Raw genomic sequence first — 24402 nt, 5'->3', positions numbered from 1 at the left:
TGCAAGTGGGTGCTTCATAACCTTGTCCAGTGATTCCCAGCTCATGGTGAGACCTCTCTCTAAGCAAGCTTAAGGCTCTTTTAATATTGATGTGCTCCAGTGCAAAAGAAGTCCAGGATACCATTAATTGAGCATATGCTGGGCTGAGGTACCAAAATTATATATTATCATAAGGAACTGCATAATTCCTGTAGATTGGCTAAAAAGATTGAATACTTCAGCTTCAATATGGAATAATAGCAAAGATCTACGTGTCTTGGTTGCAACAGAATATTGTGATGAAAATATAGTAGGCTTTCCCTCAGTGCAGTGAATACACATAATTGGATTACAGGGGCATTTTAAGTTATGAAAATGTTCTGTTTTAAGATGGAGGAGGTCTTTTCACCTGCTTCCTTTCAGCAATTTGTATTTTTTTCACAAAATTACAGAATTTGAAGGTTCAAATTGTTTTGGTCTTGGGACAAAGGTAGAGGAGATGCAATTACCCTGCACTGTGGTAAATTCCAAAGCATGTAATAGTGCAGTTACTTAGAACTGTATCTGTGTGCAGGTCTTTAACCAGGCACGTAACATTTCTTTCAGATGATGTGATACTGTCCTGATCTAGCAGTACTTGATTAAGAAAAAAAAGACTCATTTATTCTCATTGGAATAAATCTGAAGGCAACCTTTGGTATAGCAGTGGAATACAACATTATCTATCTGCAGATTTAAAGACAATATTTGAATGCCTTTTGATTATTTTAATATCCAGACTGGTGCACAACACTGGCATAGCTACAAGTTTGAGATTTGATGTGCTAAAGAGCTGCTGTGGAGAACACTGGGACTGAGGTCTCCTTCCTGTTTAAAAATACAAAAAGAACAGGATGTTCATGACTTGCTGTCCTTAATCTGACTGAGGCTGCAACTTCCAGGTTTAGGACCCCTGGTGAAAAGTAATTTCAATTCGTGTTGAGGAGTGTTTGCCTGTTGGACAGATTTCATCTCGTTAATTTGTGGCGGTAGTAAGACCAAACGGTTAAAAGCAATTTTCAGTGCTCCCACTAAAGGCACTTTGTATAAAAACATGACTTAGAATGTGCATCTTGGGGATAAATTACTGAAGAATATCTAGTAATTTTCATGATAAAGACCATCATTGGAAGCACAGTGCCTGTGTAAAGTTTTGAATATTTCTGTAAGAGGAATATGATGTATGTATCATGGGTTACTTACAAAAGCAATATATGTTAGCTGAAAATACTGCATTAAGACTACTGTAAGTTAGTAGAGGAATTATAGAATGAATATTTAAATAAGTGGATTCTCATGCTATAGAGCCTGCATTTAAGCCTAATGTGTGATATATATTTATTCCTGCGATCACGTGGGTTGGTATTACTGCTGATAGGAAGCTGACAGGGCAGCCTGGTGTGGCTTGGTAAGACTTCTGTAGACGGTGAATTTACGGCGGGCTCATGCGTCCTATAGTTTCCAAGCAGTGCACTGGAGGTAGGTGCAGTGGGAGGTATTACAGAACCAACGAGACCCAGGAGACATCTGCAGAGTGCAAACACCAGCATGGTGAACCTGAAGGATTCCAGTGCTATCTGGCAACATGGAATTTTTTTTGTTTGCACTGACGAAAGACATTTTTTAAAATTTTCCTTTTAAGAAAATTAGGATAAGGAAGTGGCTTTCCTGTCACTCATCTTGACAACAAAGCACAATTAAATTTAGTGTATAGCTATTACCATGAATTACTGTAACTCAGTGGCCACTGTCTATTATGACATATGCTTAATTTTTATGAATTTAATTGGTGGAGGCTATATGATCTTTGATTTCCAGACTGTGTTAAAGATCATGCATGCCTGCAGTTTGTTAACAGTTAAACAAATTGTAGGTGGGTTATGTGGTAACAAATCACAGAATCCTAAGCTGAACTCTCATTAGCTAAGTGGCTAGCTCTTATGTTTAAGTCTTTTTCAAGTAATATCTGTGCTATGAAATCAACAGCTTGGCACTGTTGTGGCTGTTGCTGCAGCCTGAGAAGAGCAGCGAGGCTGAGTCCGATCTTGTATGTTTCCCACTGCTGTGGGGCCCACTGGAAACATGGAGCTGTTTGCCTGTGGCCTCACAAGATTAGTCAGTCTGCTTCCCTGTGCAATGTCTCCCAGGGTATTGTGCTTCTCCCAGCCTGTGTCCAAGTGAACAGAATTTGGGGATCCTGGCTACAAGGCAGCGGTGCGGTAGGGCTTCATTTTGCACACAGTGAGGAAAGCCTATGTAGTATTTGATGCTTTGTTCATCGTACTCCTTGAAAGGTCTCATCTGAAGTCATACTACTTTTCAAAAGGTACCTGGTCAGTTACTTCCTCCTCCGTTCCGCTCTGCCCATTGCCTTCCTCTAGCAGAGGGTGCGGTGTTTTCTCATGTGCTGCTTTTGAGTACAAGGGCTAATTCAGTCATGATCTGGAAGCTTTCTGATGTTGCACTTCTTGTTCCTTCAGCGTTAACTGATCGTCCTTTTTACCTTCTTAGCTTGTTTTCTGGTATCTTCCTGAGTAACATTATCTGTCTATGCTGGTATTAATTTGAACTAAATACCCACTGGTTTACATAGTGACAAGAATTGTGAAACAACTTACCACATTTTAAATAGATTTCCTTTTATATGGTGATGGAAGTCAGACTTCACCCAAGAGCTTAAAGAATGTTGTCTTTGTTCTGGAGGGGGCAAGTCTGTTCAGGTCCTGCCTCACCAGTAACTGAAGTGTGTAGGTGAGCTGATACCCTCCAGGTCTGGAGCCGTGCTCCTCCAATAGCTGCCCACAGACCCTGTGGCAGTTGCAGTGACTGGAGTGCTGTTCAGGAATCATCATTAGGAGATATGTAAATTTCCATTCCAGAAGTTGTAGGCATAACCTGGCCTATCACACGAGTGCCTCTTACCTCTTACATTTCTTTCCCTCTTTCAGACAGTGCACTTGTTTTAATTTAAAGTTCTGATTTTGCAGATGGATGTGCTAGCTTGGAACTTGCCATCTCAAGGTGCTCAGAGCTGCAGCTGTGCTAATTCTGCATTTGTTTAGTGGGACATCGGTTGCTGTTTTTGCAGTCCCTCTTCCCAACAGGGAGCAGCCAGTGAGCCAGATCCTGGGCTGCATCATGAAGTGCAGAGGGCAACGCAGCAAAGCAGGGCTGTCTTCTTCCTCAGCATTGGGTGTAGTCTTGGCTCTTGTTTCAGGTAAGGCAGTATCAAGCCGGCTGTGCTTTGTCCATACTGACAGCAGCACTGCTAGTGTCTGGGGGGTTGCTATGCATCAGGACCAGAAGAAATAAAACCCCAGTTTTTCACTGTTCCCTCTTGTGACATCCCATCAAGGGTGGACAAGGGAAGTTGGTTATGGGGTCAGTCAGGTAAGCTCATCACTCATGGCAGCCTCAGTTTCTAGAATTCTTTTGGATTGAGCGTGTATTCTCATCTTTTGGATTAATAGCTATTTTGTTGTGATATAAGGAAATTACTAGATTAAAAAAAAAAAAAAAGTATAGATTTTAGTCATTACACTGTAAAGATGCAGAATTTGTAGGAAAAAATGCCCAGTGGTGCACCAAAACCTGCAGATAGAAAGACTGATGGCTATAGTTTACTCAGGGCTGTGGCTCAGTGCTGAACCACAGCCTAAAGGTATGTCTGCGAGGCGGCTGCTAGCATCCTTTCACTTTGAAGGCAGTCAGTTGGGTATTGCCAGCAGCAATTACTGCACTGTAGGCTGTATGACAGCTTGCAAAACCTGCCCGAGATGTTTGGTGAGTTGGACTGTGGGAGTTTTGTGCTGATGTCTGCTGTTGCCTTGGTGTGGATGCAGAACAGCCACAGGTATGCTCACCTGAAATAAGCTAAAAAGTTCTGAGTTCCTTAGCTATGTCTCAAAATGAGGTTATGTGATGTAACCTCTGTCTTGCTACTAGAGTAAGACAGGATCTTGCTGTTCTGTTCTTGCTTCCACCAGTTCCATTGGCATAGAGATTATTTAACTGATTTAGCAGGAAAGTTCCTCTTGGAACCCAGAGGATCTGAAACAGCCAAACCAGTGTAGGATGCTTATGGTTGGACACGAGGAGGAGGGGTGCTGCCCCACGAAGCATGACACAGCCTGCCTGGCGGGCTGGTGGGTAGGGTTACTGCAGGTAACTGAAGCCATTTCTTCATGTAACCTACAGCCACAGCTGGGATTGCAACGGGAAGTCATCTTGAGAGGACAGAATTTCACAGCTGGCCCAAGGAATATAAGGCATGCTGCTTTATGCTCCTGTCTGCTTTTTAGTTCCCAGGTGCTTCAAGTATAATTCTTAAGTTCACAAAAATCATTTTATTCAGAAGCTAGTTATTACATATTGACAGTACTTGTCTTTCTGCAAAAGTGTGAGGGTCAAAATTGATACAAAAATATGAGATCTTCACTTGTTTTCCTGAAGGGCTACGTAAAAACTGCGGTCATAATTTTAAATAGGAAGATTTTTTTTTCTTTATAAAGAAACTTGCCAGGATTCAAATTCCTTTATCTCCTTTCCTTCAGTATTCTTCCCGAATACATTTCTTGAAAAGGCATAAATTCCCACCCGAAGGGGATCTTATGCTAATAATTTGTTGAAATGTAGTGTTTTTCAGTAATATAATTTAATAAACGAATAGGAGAGCTCAGAAATGCCTTCTTCCTTTCCTTTTAGATCATTCAGTGTGCCAACAGACTGAAGAACTTTTAATAGTTTTATTTCATTTTTAGATTGAAAATGGGGCTCTAGGAAAAACAATTGTACAAAAGTTAATTTTGTCTTTCTCCATCAGTGGCTGCTATGTTTTAGGCAAGTACTAGGTGGTTTCCTGGAGGAAAAAATGAAAATTCATTTGAAATGTTTATTTTGCGTGTGAGTTGTTACACCCTTGTTACTGAGAGATGATTGAATATTTGACCACCCATTTGAGCTCTTCTGTAATGCAAAGTCAGGTGGTGAACTGGCTATTTCATCTACAAATTTAATTTTATTTCCTGGTTTTGGGGTGTGACTGAAAAATCTCATGCATACGAGTATGTGGCACAATGGGTCTCAATGCTGCAAGCACTTATAGACAGAGGTACCTCATGTGTGTGTATCAACCTGATTCATGAGGTTAAGCAGTTAAACTCTGGAGAGCTGGAGTCATCTGAAGTAGATCAGTAGTGGAAATAACCTTGGATTTATTGTTAGCCTTGTAAACATGGATCTGTGTTGCAGAAGAGCACCGTATGCTTTCTCTGTAGTTTGTGGAAAGTTCTGAGCCAAGGTTGAGGCTGAGGTCTTCGCACAGTCCCACACGGCAGGGATGGTCTCCCGAAGGCAGACTCTTGGTTTTAGACTTCACAAGACCCTTACTTTAATTACCGCCTCATTACTTGCTCTATTTCCACAAAAAGTATTCCATACTGTCATTTTCCCTAAGTAACTGGAAATCTGATTGAAAGGGATGTTTAAAGTGAGACTAATTCAAGATTAAATAGTCACAAATTATATTATTGCTACATGTAAACAAATTACTTGCATATCTGATTTTGTTCAGATTACTTTTCAAGTGGTAAATAATGCTTTATCACTTATATAGTGCTCTTACATCTTTAGAGTGCTTTTCTCACATTAATTAATCATCATTAAACACTCCGAGGTGGGTAGGTTAATACTATTATCCCCGTTTTGCAGATGAAGAAATGTAGACTGAGAGGTTGTGATTTGCTCAAGGCCATATAGAAGAAATAAAATCAGAGCTGGGATTAGATCTATGTCCCTAGCTTCTAATTGCACAGGACCAACTCAGTTGAGAGCCACAGCACTGAAACAACACATACAAGTGTGCACGTGGAAGCAGCACACGTTGGGCCTTTTAGATGCTGAACTCACAGCTCAGTTAAATGGAAACTTTGTGCTGTTTCCACATCCATGCCCAAAGTGTGGAAATAGCCACCTATTCACTTAGGAATCCTTCCTAGCCTCATGGGGCACTTTTTTTTTAGTCTTCCATTGAAATTAATGTTCAGCCTGGAAGTAGCAGTTCTTGAGGCTTGAACGTAATTGTTTGACTTGGGTGAAGCGCTTTTCACACGTGAGATGTGAATTACAAACGTGGCAGCTTGCTTTAATGCTGAGAGAGATAGGAATTCCCCTTGGTGTCCTAAACCCACTGCCTTTGTAGGCAGTGCCTAGCTGCTCAGTACAGAGTGGTATTCATGTGCATGCACTACACCTTAGAGAGCTCAATAAAATGAGATAGTCCCGCCTGGCTGATCAGAGGCACCACAGAGAGATCTGCTCAGCTCTGAGTTGCAGGAGCAACAAGTAGGAAAAAACAAGATGGAAGAAGCTGGTACCCTTCTACAGGAGGGTGGGGACCTGCAGAGGAAAGAGTCAAATACATGTGCAGTAATTGGGAACAGGGCAGAGCCCCGCAGGCACGTGGCAGTGCCACGCTGCAGCATCCTGCCAGCAGCTGCCAGCCTGCACACCGGGCTGCAGCTACTGCTGCTGGAAGGAAGGGGCCGTCTGATTTATTTTCTTTAGGACTGGGGAATGTGTTTTACACCGGTGGGCCCTGTTTTAATGACCAGAGTTGAGGTTAAGTAGTGTCAGGTGTGCTGCAAGAGTAGTTCAATAGATATTTCAGCTGATAACCTTGTGTGGTAGAATTCAGTATTATTGGTAGTGCTTCCAACACGGGGCCTCAGCAGCAGAGTGGAATTGGTGGCACCCGTGCCCACAAGGATGGAACTGAACTGAACTGAACCAATGAACAGGTGATTGGTTCTGTTTACCCCGAGAGAAAGTCTCATTCTTTAATTGTAACTCCAGATGTAAACGATGTGGGGAAGATGGACTAATGGTTTTCCTGTGTTTGAGTAAAGGCAAAGAATCAAAGATTTGTTTATATATTTATCTATTTGTTTCTTTGCTACAATAGAACCCATTGTTATCCAAACAGTGCAACTGACCTAATAAAGGACATATGCATAATTGATCTCCTTCTGTTTTTCAATATTTATTTTCTCCCATTTTGTTTTAATAGAGTTCAGTACCAGAAGTGCAGCTTCAAACATTTTTAAGGTGGTATATTTTAACACTTCTGTAAAAGGCTTCGTTTTATTCTGGCCACTGAAATGAAAAGGTTTGTTGTTGGTTCCACCCTTTAGTATCCCTTCAAGAGAGATTATATCAAAGAAGAAGAATTAAATTAAAATTGATTGGTGTTATTGATTTTCCTTTCCTTTTTTTTTTTATTTTTTTTTTTAAAGGGGATAAAGGCTGATGGAAACAGTGTGTGTCCCGATACTATTTTACTGATGGACTATTTTTAAAAAACATAGAAAGCATATGTGCCCAATTTACATATTTACCAATTAAAAAAGCTTCCAGGAAACATTAAGTAGACTATATTCTGTAACCTTTAACATTGTAGCTAATGGATATAGCCTGGAAATTTTCATAGAAGGTCCTCTAAATAATGTAAATGATTATGAATATGTAACTAGTTAATATGCAGCTATGAAAGGATTATCATGTAGAGGTTAATGAACATGCTGCTCTTATGGTTTGCAGGGCTTTTCTTTTTGTGCTTTTAGCTCGCTTCATGCATGGAAAGTCATGGATTGGGAATGGAAAGCTTCCTGTCTTTTCCATCTTCATTTTTAATGGAGCAATTAAACTGCAACTTTCTTAAGGATTTCACAAACATTTAGTATGCTTAATTGTGTGGTGTACTTTACAGTCGCCACCAAACCTGAAAGAATGAAATGTGCTGATGGAATATTCCCTGACTCCTTGACTTGCTCTCCATTGTGTGTTAGCACTGTTTGGAAGCATTGCATTCTATGGTTTATGTCTTTCATGGGGACTTTGCTCTTGAAATGAGTTGTGGTATGAATTTGATTTTTGAATTTATATATTGTAGAAGTCTGTATGTTTATTCTTAACCACAAAAAAATCTAACTTGCGCATTAAAGAAAATGCTTGGAGTTTGATGTGAGAGTTTAAAGCAGATGATGAATTTAAACTTGACTTAAGCAGGAGGAACTACCTGACTGAATTTCCCCGTGGATTATGAGGCAGTGTAACCACAAATCGACGGCTGATCCTCCTCACTTAAGTACTTCACTCGGCTTAAAGAAGTATTAGCTCACAAAGCAGTCCTATTTCTTTTTCCTTTACTCCTATATGAGTAAAGAGTGCAAGATCTGAGATCTGTTCTACAATAGCTGTGCATATGCTAGCTAAAAAAAAATTCTTTCATTCTGTTGTTTGGGGAAAAAAAAAAAAAGAAAAAGAATTATCTGCTCCAGTGATTTCAGTGGTACTTGAATGTATGTTATTGTTTTCTCTGCAAATTTTCTCATTAATTGCTTTCAAATGTTAGCATTATTTTGGTTATAAGAAAAACAAAATTTGTAAAAAAATAAATAAATAAATAGATAAAAAAAAGAGAAGATGTCTAGACATATTTAATTGCCTCCTGGCATCATTGCATTTCATATAATTGAATGAAATTGTTTGTGTTACATTTTTTGTAACTGTTATTCAGTGATCAGAATATGTTTTGGAAGACAAAATTTCCACGTAATTATGCAAGAGAAGGTCACAGGTTTCAGCATCTTGGATGTTTAATGTATCTAAAAATGTGGCTTAAAAGTAATTTCATTTTTACAATGTGCTTTATTTTGTAAATGATCTCTTGGGAAGGCCTGTAACATAAATAAGGGAAATATTCACTTTAAAACTTCCTTTCTTTGACATCCTGAAATAAAAGAAAGGGAGACAACAGCCTATAACGGTCAGATGTCCTCGTATTTAAACACTCACAAAATTTGTTTGTGCTTTTTCAGATTAAAACTGCCAGTAGGAACATTTGTTGATGTACTACTGATGAAGGAAAAAATGTTTTTGGTGCTGTGAGGTTCATTTGCTTTTGTTTTTAAAACAAATGAGTGCGGAGGATATGTTAGTATCTTGTTATAAAATGTATTGTTTTCTTATTCTGCAAGCATGTAACGCTGCAAATAGATCTGCAGATTGTACAAAATGCTACCTACTTTCTATCATGTGTCACTTAATAGTAATGGAGCAGGTATTGTACCAAAATATGAATTGAAAAGCTGTAATTTTTTCTCTGGGTATCAGTCTGCATTAGTGTGTGATAAAGTGTGCTGCTTAAGAACTACCATTCAGAAGCCTTTGCACTGACAAATAAAAATGTAAATAGAAACACCATCAAATCTGTAAAGTGACTGTTGTAGTTTCTGATACATTGACATTGCCGCTGTGTGCTTAGCCTTGTTTTTTCATGAGTAGTTATCTGTTTTAATGCCAGGTGGTCACTACCTGCCAAGAGAAAATCCAGCACTGGTAAGTGAAAAATGTTTCATTACATGCCTAAAATACTGATTAGTAACCTAGCTGTGTTCTGTAAAGTTATTGTACTGTTTGTTCTAAAGGATAGCCAGATTCTGCGAGAACGTTTTGAGGACTGGAGGTAGCTCGGAATTATTGCAGTGTGCTTGTCTTTAAGATGTTTATATTTTCCATTGCTTTAAATACACTGAACCTTAGTGGTTATTCTCTTAAATACCCGTTTCATTCACCATTTTTCCCCGAATAACCTTGTGGGATGAATGCTGAATTGAATTTCCACCCCTGCTTGGTGGAAGGGTATTCCCAAGGTAGATTCAATTATTCTTCTTGTTTCCTCTGTAACTATGAGCAAGTAGGGAAAATGTTCTAGCATACTTGGGGGAAAAAACCCACAAACAATGTGAAAGTAATGTTTCCATTTCCTTCCCCCCCCCCCCCCCCCCCCCCCCCCAGTAAACCATGTTATAATGCTTAAAGAGAAATGATTTGTTTTATTTAAAAAAAGAAATAAATCTCTGGGCACTTTTTTCTCTGTTGGCAATTTCTGGTTAATAGAAAACATGCTTAGTAAATAGTAGTTTTCTATGGCATCTGAGGAAAATGTACATTTAATGGTGAATGAAATCTTATATTATGAGTTACTGTGAGATATAACAGTAGATCTTACAGATATCAAATTACAATATATCCATGCTGTGTTTACCATGATTTTACTGAGAGAACAACAGGAGCTGTCTTGATTATTGTCTGCAGGGTTATTGCAGAATCACAGCAACTGCCCCTTTAGTGGCGAGATTAAACCTTTGGTTATACACCATCAAGCATATAATATTTTAAATTTATTTTAAGAGGCTTTTTCTTCATGCCTGAAAGATCTCCAAGCAAATAATTTATATTTAGTGTGTATCAATTTTTTTTTTACTTTAAATGCACATAGGCTGCAAGCCCTGGATAAGAGGAAAAAAATCAGGGCAATCTATACACATCATCATATTAAATTCTGAGTATCGGCTTGCAAAAATAATCTAAAACTAATATGCTTCATTTATGTTTAAAATTCAGAGACTGCATTAATTTTCAATAAGGGAAATATTATTGAAGTGCCTACTGGTGCTGCTGTAGTTAAGTTAGTCAGCATTTACATAATACCCATACTTTTGGGGGACTTTCTGCAGTGTCCAGACCAATTTGGTATAGTGTGAAAATCTGCATCTACATTCTTTCACAAATTTTTCAGAAATAAACTAATTGAGAGCCTTAAAATTGGAACCGATTTTTTATAAGTTTGGGAAGTTGTAACTGTTATTTCCTTCCGTATCTACAGCTGAGGTTTGTAGAATGGTGTGGAAAGGTTGGCAGTGGGAAGGTTTGCTTGTTTATTTGGTTTTGAGCAAAATCTGGCCGCGATCCTGTGAGTTTGGGGGACGTAGGCACAGAATGTCAGAAGGAAAACCGAACTAACTGATGTCTTCTATGTAGAAAAGCAGTTTATAAAGCAGTCATACAGCTTTTACTCTAAAAAAACTATTTAAAATTTAGTACCCTTATTTAGATCCTGATTGTGCAAGAGTTGAGTGCTCTTGTTTCAACTGAATAATTTGTTCGTATAAGACCTTTTAAGTAGTCAGTGACACAGAAGAATGTTAAATAGAACTGGGTGAATAACAATAGGGTTTTAAAATGCCCAACTTTAACATATTTCCATTAAATTATTTTTTTTCATTTTTTTAGTACATCTCTTGAAATGTATTTTTAAAGGCATGAATCTGAGGATAGGTCTGATTTAGATGTGGTATTTCCCTTGCTAGTGATGTGAACACAGCTGAAGCCCCGTGCCCATTCTCTCCATGCAAGTGGTGACCATGGACTGCACACAAAATGTAGCCACGTGCTCAAGTTGAACAGGGAGCTCTGCTTCCTTCCTTGGCAGTAGCTCTCGGTGTCGATGCATGAAATTGAATGACCATGTTGGTAGCAGGCCCATTATGGAACATGGCCACACTTGGCGATCCCACAGTAGAGGCCTGACAGGCCAGAGGCAGTTGTTCCACCGAATGCAGAGATACATCCTGCTCCTTCCCAAATGTTTTTTTCCCAGCCTTGCTGTAGGGAGAGGTGGATGGCCACAGCAGAGTCTGCTTCCAGAGGTTGCCAGCATAGATGTGATGAATCGGGGCAGTCCAGCCCTGCTGTATCTGGAGCGAGTGATTTCTGCTGTACCCTAATCAGATTATTCGGTGGTGGGCAGCAGTCAGACCTTAAAGGCAGTATCTTCTTTCAGGTTACTGAAGAAATGTCAAGTGACTTTGAGCCATGGAACGATGGGAGTGCTTAATCCTGCTAAGTGGGAGCAGTTTTTTTCCATACAATTCTTTTCCTATGGAGTATTCTCTCATGGAAATGAGGTCAAGGCCTTCAGTTTGGGGTCGCTTATTTTTTAGTGAGCAGCCTGCATCATTGTCCTCTTCTCTGAAAATGCAGATCTTTGCAAGTCAGAGGCTGCTTTTTCTAAATATCATTAAGTAATTGTTGCTGACACCAAGTTGTCATTGCACTGCTTTCCCCAAAACATCTCTTGAGTTTTGTTGGGATTCATTTATTCGACCTTTCTCTTGAAGGAAATGAATTATGTTTTCAATATAATGAGTTAAATGGAGAGAGAAACTAGCCTGTTGTGTTGGAAAGATCTTCCACCAAACCCAAGCAGTAGCAAGCGTCTTTTGTAATTGGTTCTGTGGGATATAGCTTTAATGTCCAAATGGTTTGAAATCCTAAATTCTTTGTTCAGGACCAGTTCAGTAACTTAAACTAAGAAGTACTCCAGGTATAAAGTAGTGTGATGATAGCAAAATTCAGCTACTGAAGAAAATGAGGCAAAACAGGAGTAGCAGATAATTTTTCATAATGAATGCTGAAGAAGATTTCACTCTGCTTATGAATCTAAGAAAATCAATGATAATATTTTGAGAGTTGTGGTATCAACTATGACATTCATTTCTCAGCGCATTTATAGATTGCTTTCCTGAATCATCCTCAGAAAACCTGTAATTTGCATCCGGGGTCAGTGTTGCTAAGTGTGCTGCTCTGTGCTTTCTGTTGCCTTTTATTGCAGGATTTACTACCATATATAGGATGTTTACTATTTTAAAGCACAAGTAAACAATATCATCAAAGCTGACATTTTTATGCCAGCTACGTCATGTAGGAGCTGATTTCTAATGATATTCAGGATGAGAGTTGTCCATTAAAAAGACTTTTTCCAGCAGAATTTAAGTCCTTACGAGTTTCTTCAGAAAAGAAGGCTTTTTAGAAGGAGTACAGTAGCTTGTTTTGCACACCAAGGAAAATCCCCATAGCAATTAAAATGCCGCACAGGCCTCCGAAGAGTCAGGTATCTATCATGGGAATAATTGATCCAAGTTCATCAAGTCAGTTCTGTTTCATATGGCAGCATGTGGCTTCTGAGAAGCAATAGAAGGAATGCTCTGATCCTGTGTTGTTTGCCAGGATTTGAAGACATGACAGAGTTTGGGCCAGTCAGAAGATCTTTCAGGAATGTTGACTGTTGATAGGCCCAAAAAGTTAATGTGAAAATCAGAATTAGTTAAAATTTTGCCCATTTATGTCAGCCCAAGGAAAGGTAATGAATCATTTATAACAAATGATACTTTGAAGAATTTGCCTCTTCTAAAATATTAAACTTAATTTTCAGTTATTTTTCTAAATATTGATGGTGGTATAATTGCTGGACTTGGGCATGAGGTGAGATACGCCAAGGCCTAGTGTGAGAACTGATTTGTAGCACCATAAAAGCTCAAATTCAGACATACACTCACCAGCTAAAATAATCATATCCCTACTTTAATATGCATTATTCTAAAGTACTCTGTAGCTATTATAATTGTCATCTCAAGTCTTTTTTTTTTTTTTTTTTTTTTTTAACAAATAACTTATTAATTTATTGAGAGCATATGCTTAGGAGTAAAATAATATTTCTTTGTATTTTTGTGGGTTATGGAATTAATAGTAGAAAAATACTAACTCTGTGTTAGATATGAAATGGAATGAACTTGAATTTGTCAACAGGAAGAAGGTGGAGAGTGATTATGAAGTTCTTCAAGAACGACTCCGTACATTGCCTGATAAACTGTCCTATGATATCATGGTATGTAGTCTGTACAGCTCACAAAAGATAATGAAGTAAAATTTTTAGTAACCCAGGTATGTGCATTAACAGGGAGATGTTATTCAGGTGGCTATATAGTAGTCAGTAATGGTACATTTATGATAATGATAGTTAGACCTTTGCTTTTGTTTCTTTTTCTTTTCTTTGAAATCTATTATAAATTACAGTGTTACTGACAACTGAAAACTGATGACATAAATGCTAACACAAAACCTGACACATTTGATATGTAAATCCATTGTATAGAAAACTATAATTATGAGTGAATTATGGTACTTAGTCACTTCCTTTGAAGCAAGTGGCCGTAGTATTTTCTGATTCATGGAAATAAACTGTAGAACATTGATTTTTACATAAAAAGGTGCTGCTAATTTTTGTTTCACCGATCTTCACATTGACTTAGCGATCTTTTCTTTTGCTTTGAATCTTCCGTAACAACGGCACAGCTCCCTGTTTAAACTTTACCACGCTGGCTTACGCTGCCTAGAATTTTGATCAGTTTGACTGCTCCTTTTCTTTCTCTTCCCGGATCCAATTCAAGATTTGTAGCTGGGAGAGCTGTCCTGTAAATAACTCAATGTCTCATTCCAGTACAGGGTGTCTGATTGCCTTCTTGCATGGCAGCCTGGCTCAGCGTACAGTTGAGCTGTTTGTAAGACAGCAGTGGGTCACAGTTCCCCGGTAGCAAAAGGAAAGGTTTCCCTCTCCTGCTCTGGTGGCGCTGCTTTAGATGCTGTGTGTGGCATAAATGCATGGCAACATGATGTGGGACCCTTGACCTGGGGAAAGGACCCGGTCACCCCTGGGAGCACAGGTGAAGGCAGTTCAGCTGTGTGACCAGAGGGGTGGAGCCTGGCTGCACCTCTCTTAGATGTCATTTAAGGGCTGACTGCCACAGGGGAAGGGTTTCTTTCTAGAGAAGTTTTCCCCTCCGAACCTGGAATCTTTGGACACAGGTGAGCAATCTTCTTCCCTTCCTTTATAGCATCTTTCTATCATGCAGTCCTTCTGTCATCACACCTCTGTTGTAATTCCTTTCCCATCGTATTGGTCTGTCCAATTGCTACATAAAGCAAGAGGATTGTATTGTTTTGAAGCATAGGAAAAATACTATTACAAAAAAAAACCCAAGCAAACTAGATAGGGCTTATTTGTAATTAAAGCCATCATGTCAACTCACATCTGTTATTTTAAATGTGTATTAATAGCTCCTATCCTGTTAGCCAAATATTTTTGTATGTTTTCAATTTTGCTTTCATCATTTCTGGGGGAGAGTGAACAGGCTACCTGAAAACCAAGACAGGGTGCATGTGTAGGAAAAGCCTGCCCTGCAGAGTCATAGTGTTGAGATTCTGCCTATTGCAGAACTGCTTAGAGCTCTGGAAAGCACCTCCTGGATGCCAACACTGGAGAGGAAAGCTTTCCAGGAAAACAGGTCGCCAAGCTGAGTGCTCTGCTTCAACAAACCGCAGTGGGAAAGCAAGTGCATGACCCAAGGGAGTGAGTAAGGCAGCAGAGTAAAGTGCTGCAAACTGACCAAGATAGGTCTTTTTTATCCCAAGAAAAAGAAAATTGAGCTGGTTGAGGTTTTTAGCTCTTTTCATACTCTATTCTAACTCCTGTTGGATTGCAGCCCCAAGGCAATGAAGTGGCGTGGCAGTCCCCCAAACCTCTACAAAAGTTTCTATGCACTTAGAATAAAAAGGCATGTACTGAAAAAAGCTACATGTCTTTGAGTTGCCTATGTAAGAATACATTTTCAAGAATTGCATATGTTAAGAATTTTCAAAATGGTAGCAAAGCTGAGCTTGCTTTGACTGGGAAATGAATCTTGTCTGCAAACAGCAAAAACTTAGCTCATTTTAGCTCAATACTGTTTTTATTACGAAGATGTTATGAAGGTATTATGAAGATTTGTTATATGTTAGATTTGTTTTCCATGTGAATATTCAGTTGTACTGTGGTTTCACAAGTTTCCTAGTTAGGTGCTACTTTTCTGGTTTTGCAAGTACAATACTGAATTCAGATGGATGTTTCTGAAGGGTTTGTCATTTAATAACTGCTATAGAGTTTTACTTGCTGCTGTATTTTACTTTTTTTTTTCTTTAACTAATTGATGAATGACTCTAGGTTTATTTTCATTGGTTATTTTCAATAGTGCTTTCTGTGCCTTTGACAGGTACCTTTTGGTCCTCTTGCCTTCATGCCAGGAAAACTTGTCAACACCAATGAGGTTACTGTTCTGCTTGGTGACAACTGGTTTTCAAAATGCTCAGCGAAGCAGGCTGTTGAGCTGGTCGAGCACAGAAAAAAATGTATGTATATTTTTGAACACAACTTAATAGTCAGCATTCTCTGTCTTTTCATTAACACATAACTTTTGTAGCATTTACACTGCTCACATTTTTATGTGTGCTATCTAATGAATCTTGTTCATATGTAGCACTATTACTTTGCTGCTTGATTTTTCCATCTTTACTTGGTATTTTATCAAATATGGGATCTTTTTAAAAATATGGGATCTTTTTAAAACAGCCAGCAAGAGCTTTATTCCTTTTCCTTGTCTGTTTTTTAATGATAGACTTGCTTAAGTTACCAAAATGCAGGCTGTGAGATTGGATTACAAGGTCAGTCAGGAATTATTTGTTTACTATAAGTAAAACAAAGCAAAAGGCAAAAAAACTGTCATTTTTGTTTAATGTGAAAAATTCTGTTCCAGAAAGCAGATGTTGCATTGTACTTTGCTCCTGATTGCTTTATCTCCTGTATTCTGTTTCCTTGTCTCTCTTCTCTTAGTTCCTCATCCTGTTTTTTGTCTATATTGTTCTTCAGCTTACTTCTCCTTCCTATATGCATTGCTTCTATTTTTTTTTTTTTTTCCTTGCTCGGTTTTCTGGACTTCTGCTGAGCTGCATTTTGGCCTTCTGTCTCTGACGTGCCTGTCCATTGGTGTGGAGTGATCCACTGGGTCTCCCCAGACCAAGTGCCACTGGTGACCAGCAGATTCTTGTATTAGCAACAGATGGTGATAGCAGAGGCAAACAGGCAATTCCTTTTTTGTTTTCAGCTCTCTTTTGCTGGTGCTGGGATCTTGGCTCTGGTGAGGCGACCTCTAGCAAGCCTTATGCACAGCACTCTTGTAACAGAAGTTAGGAGTGTGAGAAACAATGAGAGCCTGAAATACTCGATATAAATGTCAAGGAAGGGAAAGCAAAAAAAAAAAGGATAATAAATTGATACCTATTAACCTTTGCTGTTTGTTTCAGATAAGCATTTGAGCAAATATTTTTTCCGCATCAGTTTAACCTATGATCTGTCTCATTCCCGAATGACTGTTCTCTGCAGCTTTAGCTTCTATGTTACAACTAGCATAAGTACTTTGCATTTTTGTTTATAAGTTCGGTGATCCAGGTTGCTGCCTGTGGCTGAATACACCAAAGGTTCCTATCTGAATACAGTTTTTTTCAATTCTGTGCAAACATAATTTGTGTAAGAAAAGTGTTTTAAAAAAATATTTTGCTGCGTTACTTAAAAATATTCTTTCACGAAGTAGATTACCAAAAGTATGCAATTAGTATTTTACCTATTATCCTTCCTAATCTGGTTCTCCTGGCAGAACTTTGTGATTTTTTTTCTTGTTGAACTGAATCTACATTATTTATTGTCTCTTGCAAGATATCAGGTCTGTATCTCTTTCCTTGAACATCTTATATTTTATTTTCAGTGCCGCAGAATATTTTTGTCACAGTTACATTCAGTGAAATCATTTGACCTTTGCATAGTAGATGTTTGAACATTAAGTAGTCTGCTGGGAGACACACAATAAATGCTGGGTTCTTTTCCTTTACGATCTTTTAAATTGCATTTAAAATATGAACTCAGAAATACTCATTTCTTTTAAAGCAAAATAATCATTGATGCCTGGATATAAATGCTGCATTCAGCTGATAGTTCACTACAGCTGTGTGATGGCTGCCAGTGGGAGGCTCCAAAACACTGATATTAACTAAAAACTTTTTATTTAAGACTATTTTCATTTTGGGATGATAAAAGCCATATTAGTGCATAAGATTCTGAAAAAAGGTATGTATTACTTTAGCAGATACAGTTTTCTCTTTTACGAAACCATTTCACACTAGGTGAAGACAAATTAGAGGAGATTACTGGAGATTTTATTTGTTTATTCCAATTAGAAAAAAGTTATCTACATGAAAGGCCTGTGGGCCATTGTTGTGTAAGGGGAATGTTCCACTTGTGGCACAAATGTGAGAGACTGGTGCTTCAGAATGCTTAAAGTCTCTTGTGGACTGCAGTTATTTTAAAAGCCATCACTTCTGTGTTTGCTGGCACTTGGCAGCTTACAGGGTGACGTCCATTTGGTGTCATCATGATGTGCAGGGGAAGAGTAGGGAGCCTATGTTCAGCCTGTTTTAATAGCAGGACTGTAGGGCAGGGTAAGAGAGACCTGTAGCTAATTTCTTAACCTCTTGCTGGTCCTGGGCTGCTTCTTTGCTGTCCTGGACTGATTTTGCATGGTCTACACACTGAAGGCCGCCAGTAACCAGCGCTGGGCTGGTGGAGGCCACCCCTGGCCTAACAGTTAATTTTGCAGAAGTTTGCAGAAAAGCTTCTTCACCTTTGGACTCCTTGGGTGTACGTTAGGTAAATGCAAAAAGAGACAGTGTGAGTTTGCATGTTTAAGTAATAACAGCGTGAGGCAGATAAATGAAATGATAGGGCTGAGGATGAAAAAAGCTTTCTAAGTTAGGGCGGCAGTAAGAGTGTACTATATATAAAAGCTTTAAATAGTGCTAATTAGGTCATCTTTTTTGTCATAGTTTTGTTTAATTTGCTTTTTAAAGGAGAATGAGTGGAACAAATGTTTGCTTCAGTGGAATAGTGAAATGCCCAGGCACAGCAGATTAATTTCTTGGTTAAAATGTATTTGATTGAAAGGAAAAATTGGAGGGTGACTGTACTGAATTTTGAAAGTGAGTGCACTTTAACTGATACAGCTGTAGAAGGCCCTATTTTGGGGATAAGCTTTTGATTTAGATGCAATCTATTCAGCATTGTGATTGGTTGAAATGTATTTGGTAAAATTTGGGACAGTCACTCATGTCAAGTGTTACTTTTTCATAAAATATTGATCGTGTCTCCCTGAATATTTGAGCTGCAGTAAATCGCACTTTTTTTGCACGTTTTGATGACATCCACGGATGTTCAGTTAGTTCCAAAACTGTTAAAAAAGCCTCGTGCTTTTTATGAACTTGTCAAGTGTAGTTTTAATTGTTTTAAATTTGTTGCAGCTTATTACACCAGGTAGTAATGGGAAACACTTTACACGTATGTTTGTGTGTAAAATGTGAAGAAACAGTGAAGTAGATTAAAGGATACACACACCAAATTCCATTACAATAAAAGAAATTAGCTTTTTAAGTATGTCACAGTTTAGCACAACAATAATGCAATTGTAGTTTTTTCTCTTACAATTATCTTGCTTAAGGTACTTCATAATATTTCTGTTCTCCTCAAGGCGAGACTGTATTGTCTCAGAATTCAAAGAGGGAATAAAGATTCTTTTTGTGAATATGGGATTATATCTTTTACGTGTTTGTGATGATATAAATTACTTTTTTTCCCTATATCAGTAATCGCATTAATTCTTTAAGATGGGAAATTTTTCATTACAATGGTCCCTGTGGTAGTTACTATAGGAAGAAATTAGATAGATTTTTCTTGTAAATATTTGTGGATTAATTCAGTATGCTAGGTATTCCAAGAGTCTAAGCACTTTAAAAGGTGGGGAATTAAAACATACATAGAAAACAAGGAGTGGTTTTATCATGCTAAAAATTTGTCAGATAAAAAAAAATGCCTCTTAAAGGAGAACTGTTGAACTACTTAGCAATTGTGTCTTCAGTACATGTAAGAATACCCTTGCAGTGTCACGCTGCAAATGAATTCATGAAATGAAAATACTGATTACATTAACATACAGTATTGTGATAGTACCCAATTGTAAATTGCAGTACGTAACCTTTAATACAAATATTTGTGTCAATCAAAATTGACCGAGAGCAGAGTATACAGAGTTTAAAAGATAGCATTGTTTTTAATAAATAAGATGATCCAGGCAGATGAGACCAGGCTGGAATTTGTTCCTTATCAGCATTTCCAGAAAAAAGGAGGTTGTCTCCAAAATGTATGCTAGGAAGGCTTTCCGTTTTCCATCTGAGTATGTGAGACCCTTAGAGGATTTAGTGTTTCAGAATAATGTGCTTTGTATTTTAAAGAATGTAGCACACACTTACTTACTCACTTTTTGGGGAAAAGAACAGAAGATGCAGGTATTGTTACAAAGAAATCTAGCTGTTGTGGTTTTTTTTTTCATTTAAAAAAAAAAATGTTTTGTCTTGTTCTGTCTATAGACTGTAGAATAATTTTGCACAATACATTTCAATGTGCTTGGCCCTTTTTTTTGTTATTGTTGTTTTAAGCTATTTTTCGAGATTATTGCTTTTTTTTTCTTTTTTTTTTAATCTTTGTAACCTCCTTGAGTTCCTTAAGTACCCTTACTAAGGTAGGATTCTGTGAAGTGCTAAGTGCTCTAAATTTGCTCTGCTCTTCCTGGAGGTGTTTGGTTTCTCACAGGACCTGGTTGCGGTATTTTAACCAGTAAGCAGTTGAAGACAATAAGGAGAATATAGTCCTTTCTGTTGGTTACGTATGGTCTTGGCAATTCTGAGTGGGTGGCAGAGAAGCTTGTCTGAATGCCACCCTCCTACATTTAGTGAGCATTTAACTGGATACATACAATTCTACTAGTCAAGTAGGACTGTGAACCTGAAAGAGAAATGTGTGGCATTTACTTAATATTCCTAAAGTCAAATCATCCATACGCATTTTTGCAGAATGACAATGTTGAATGACTTTGGTTTTGATTTCAAGAGATGGCAGAGAAGGGAACAAAGGTTCTCTGTAAAGGGTGCAAAGGTATTACACCAAGGGTTGTATCACAGAACTCTGCATTTGGAAGAGCTTGTGCAGTTGCCATTATAAAGACAAAAATTATTTATGTTGTTGCACAAAGAGAGCTTAAATCCATATACACAAAAAGCAATCAGGATTCTCTTTTGAATCTTAAAACAAATGCTTCTCTAGAAGAATGAACAGGAATGAATAGAATAATGTAGAAAAGTGTTTTGAAAAGCTCTTAGTAAATAGTACTTTGTACAGAACTGCAGATCTAGTTTGTTTCAAGTAACTTGCAGTTTGGAAAACTATTGTCTTAAAAATATTTTGTTGCAGATTATTCTGTATTTGTCAAAATACTGTTAATCCACTTGCACAGACCCTGAAAGTAAGTAAAGCACTCAGAATAGCATGCCATAACTCACCCTGCTAATAGTACTTATAATTGTACTGTAGTGCTGTACTTTTGCGAGGAAATACCTGCCATCTCTGAAGGATTCAGAAGTGGATACATGCATTAGATTGCACGATACTTTACCTTTATCCTCAGTGATATTACTGCTCTCCATTAAGAGGCTGTATGATAGGTATTTTTTTTGTTCAGGGGTCAGTTGTGCTAGAAATTGCTGGTGAAAGATTGCACATGTACAGCACTCTTCTGTGTTGTTCCCGTACGCCTTCCTCTCTGCATGGGATGTGAGATGGTGGCAGGCTAGGTAGGTTCCTGCCTTAGGTGGCTGCTGCTGCCAACATAGGTGCCTCTTCCTGGCTTGTGTGAGCCTTATGTGCGTAAGATCACGTCAGTTGGTAAGGTTGTCTGCCTTCTTCCTGAGAAAAAGTGTTGGATAGTGAAGAGATCTACCTCTAAATCTCAATTATATACAGAATTCTGTGATACATTCAATCTAAAATTATGTTCTTTTCCCTGTACTCAAAGAATTTTGTTGTAACCCTTTAGTCATCACCTTTATATCCACAGAGCTCACGCAAAGTCTAACTGACCCTAGCAAGGTAGACCAGGCTTCGGCTTTGTCTCGGTTTGTCCTGTTTCACAGTCTGATGTTTCGAAATAGATCAACCTGTTCTCACTATTCTTGTCTCACTGTTTAAATCCCAGTGTAACACACGGTTTCCAGAAGTAACTAAAATAATGTCTATGATTCCCCAAATCCTTACAGACAACACTCCAAGGACATTAATGTCAAACTCAGATAATTAAAATTTGTATCCAGCCAAGCTAATTAACCCATTAAAGCCAAGATGCATAGATGAGAATTTGTGTCAGTTTGGCGTTAGTATGTTGTCATGTCTTATAAAATCTGGCTCCAGTGGACTTCATTTCAACAGTACGAAATGTGTTCTCCAATTATTTTTCCTGTATCAGTGTATATGTAGAAAGCAGAGAGCTGCTTCTTAAACCCAGCTAATCACGGAGTGAGAGACGCCAGTCCAGGCCTTTCAGCTAATAAGGTTGCTGGAAAAGAATGATCTAAATGGGAAGAAATCTTGCTGCCTGTAAAGGTTCAAAGGCTGTTATGCAGAAGAAAGCCATGTATACTGATTTAGGCTTGAAAGTTCTTTTCCTTTTGGCAGTCCTGGAAATCAGTCCTCAAGATCCTGGCTTGTCTATAGTGCTGAGCTATCTTTCCAGGCAGTTTAACTAAGACATGTAAATAGGAACTATTAGGGTTCACCTGAAAGCCATGTCAGGCTTTGCTGAGGTTATTGGATGTGACAAAGTTGGACAACAGCCTCTAGTTCAATCCGTCTTAAAAGGCTCTAAGAAGCTTAAACCACGGGGTAGTAAGAGGAGGAGACTACGAAGCCTCTCTTTCTCTGTGGTGGTTTTTCTGGGATCTCACTTAATAATTATGTTATTTTCAAAAACAGAAAAGAAGAGTTAGGTTTTAAAGTGAGCTGTTTCCCTCTAAGTCTGGTAGATGTAACATTTGGTCAGTGGTGCTGTGGCAGGTCTAAAATGCAGAGCCCTGTGATTCCCTTGCTGTTAAGTGCAGGAACCTTTCCCACGGGGCTGACACGTCTGCCCTTGCAGGTGTGGCCCCAGAAGGGGTCCCTTTGCCAGCAAGGAATATCAGGCCTGTGTCTGTGGGGCGGCTGGTGGCATCACGGTAATCCCGGCTGTCCTGCTGTGCCTGGGGTGGCCCAGAGCAGATCGCTTGAACTGTCTGTTTCCTCGTCTGTGAAATACAGGAGAGTAATACCTGCCTCCCTCCCTCACAGAGCTGTGCCCATTCCTTGGTGCATGCATTGCTGTGCAGGCCCTGTGCTGTGGGCGAGGTGCTGCATAGTGCAGCAGCCTGCCAGCTGTCCGTGTCCGTGTGTTTGGGTGCCTTTCTCCACTGCAGCTACTTTTTGGGAATAGAAGTTCATCTGCATGTGTGCAGTAGGAAATGCCAATGGAGAGCCTTTTTCAGGGGAGAATTTTAGGTTCTCAGAAACAGAAGAACTAATGGAGATCACTGGTGAATAGTCAGTTGCTTGGTTTAGTTGCTCGCTTCTTTCTGGAAAGGGCAGATGCTTGTGTAGTCTTTTCCAAGATGCATAATCTTTCTAAACTATCTACTATAAATAATTTATTCTTAAGTAATTGTATTTGATATATTGCAAAATATCAGCAAGGAAACAAGCGTGCAGTACTGAATTGTTCAGAACTAGGATGGAGGTACTCTGAGAGGCTTGGTAGTTGTGTTTTGTCTTGACTCTGTGATGTGTAATTCCCTCTGCTGTGTGTGCAGGGATCTGAACCTGTTTGCAGAAGTCTGAGTCACTAAGTAGATTTTATTTTGCAAGTACAAATACAAACTCATTTTGTCTACTTAAGTACATTTTATAATCATTTTGTGACTATTAACATATTTTTACGTATCCTTATCTGAAAGACCTATTGTTACAATAAATGCAATCTCTGAAACACAATTGCATACCCTAGCTAGAAAACTATACAGGGAGCATCTGCATATTATGTTTTTAGGATTAGTGTCTAGACCAGAGAAAAAATTGATCAAATACTGAAGTTAGCATGCAGCAGAAGGAGAGTTAAAGCAAAGTATAAGAATACTGAGGGAATATTTTGAAAACAGTTTTTCAAGTAGGGTGTTTTGTGGTGAAGTTTTCCCTCAATTCATGTTCCTGTCCATACAGTGGGAATAGGACTCTGTATCATACTTGTATATTGCAGAGACAGATAATTTAAGGTCGGGGATTTTTTTTAACATGCTGCAATACGGATGATGGTGTCAGTATCATGAGCAGAATCAGTGCTGAGAAAGGAACTCACTAATTTGTGCAGTGCATTATTGTTTAGAAAAGCTTCATGAAGTGACTTCGCAGATCCCATGGTAGAAAAGTAGGAGCTCCTTGCCTCCTTCATAGTTTTGTGTAAGACATCTTCTTGCATTACTTTAATGAACCTAAAAAGAATTTTAAAATAGAAAATCATCTTATTTCTCCACAAAGGCTTTTAGCTCCTTCAGGGTACGTAGGACCAATAGGTGCAAGGTCTTAGAGATCCTCTGTTGAAACTAATTTATGGAATAAGTCTTCTCTCCTGAAAATTTGCATTTGTATTAGTTTTGAGTTGAACAAAGAGTGCAAGTCTATTAATATTATTAGTATAAGGCTTTAATTGTGCCCTTTTCCCCCCAGTTCTTAAGTCTTAGAAAAGCTGTGTTTCCTTTTCAGGCAGTTATGACCTTCTTCTTTTGCAAATTAGTTTGTTTTTTATGATAACTTTAAGGTAAAAGTGAAACTTAAGTTTTTAATATTTTATAAATTGCTATTGAAAGGATTCATTATTTAAT

The 24402-nt window shown here is 38.4% G+C and overlaps 1 protein-coding gene across 2 annotated transcripts in view; it reads left to right on the top strand.

The window, feature by feature from the left end:
* URI1 (URI1 prefoldin like chaperone) overlaps positions 1-24402 on the top strand; it is a 39532-nt gene that overhangs the window by 1421 nt on the left and 13709 nt on the right. The window contains exons 2-4 of one of the 2 annotated variants that reach the window (XM_052685679.1): positions 9380-9414; positions 13507-13585; positions 15786-15921. In XM_052685679.1, the coding sequence (XP_052541639.1) occupies positions 9380-9414; positions 13507-13585; positions 15786-15921 (250 nt within the window). Of the gene's footprint in view, positions 1-9379; positions 9415-13506; positions 13586-14466; positions 14563-15785; positions 15922-24402 lie in introns of those variants that run through there. The other variant, XM_052685680.1, reaches the window with a different exon arrangement.

This window comes from Tympanuchus pallidicinctus, unplaced genomic scaffold, assembly GCF_026119805.1.
Source record: "Tympanuchus pallidicinctus isolate F22 unplaced genomic scaffold, pur_lepc_1.0 scaffold22, whole genome shotgun sequence".
NCBI classification, from domain to species: domain Eukaryota; kingdom Metazoa; phylum Chordata; class Aves; order Galliformes; family Phasianidae; genus Tympanuchus; species Tympanuchus pallidicinctus.
This window is presented reverse-complemented; position numbering and strand designations above follow the sequence as displayed.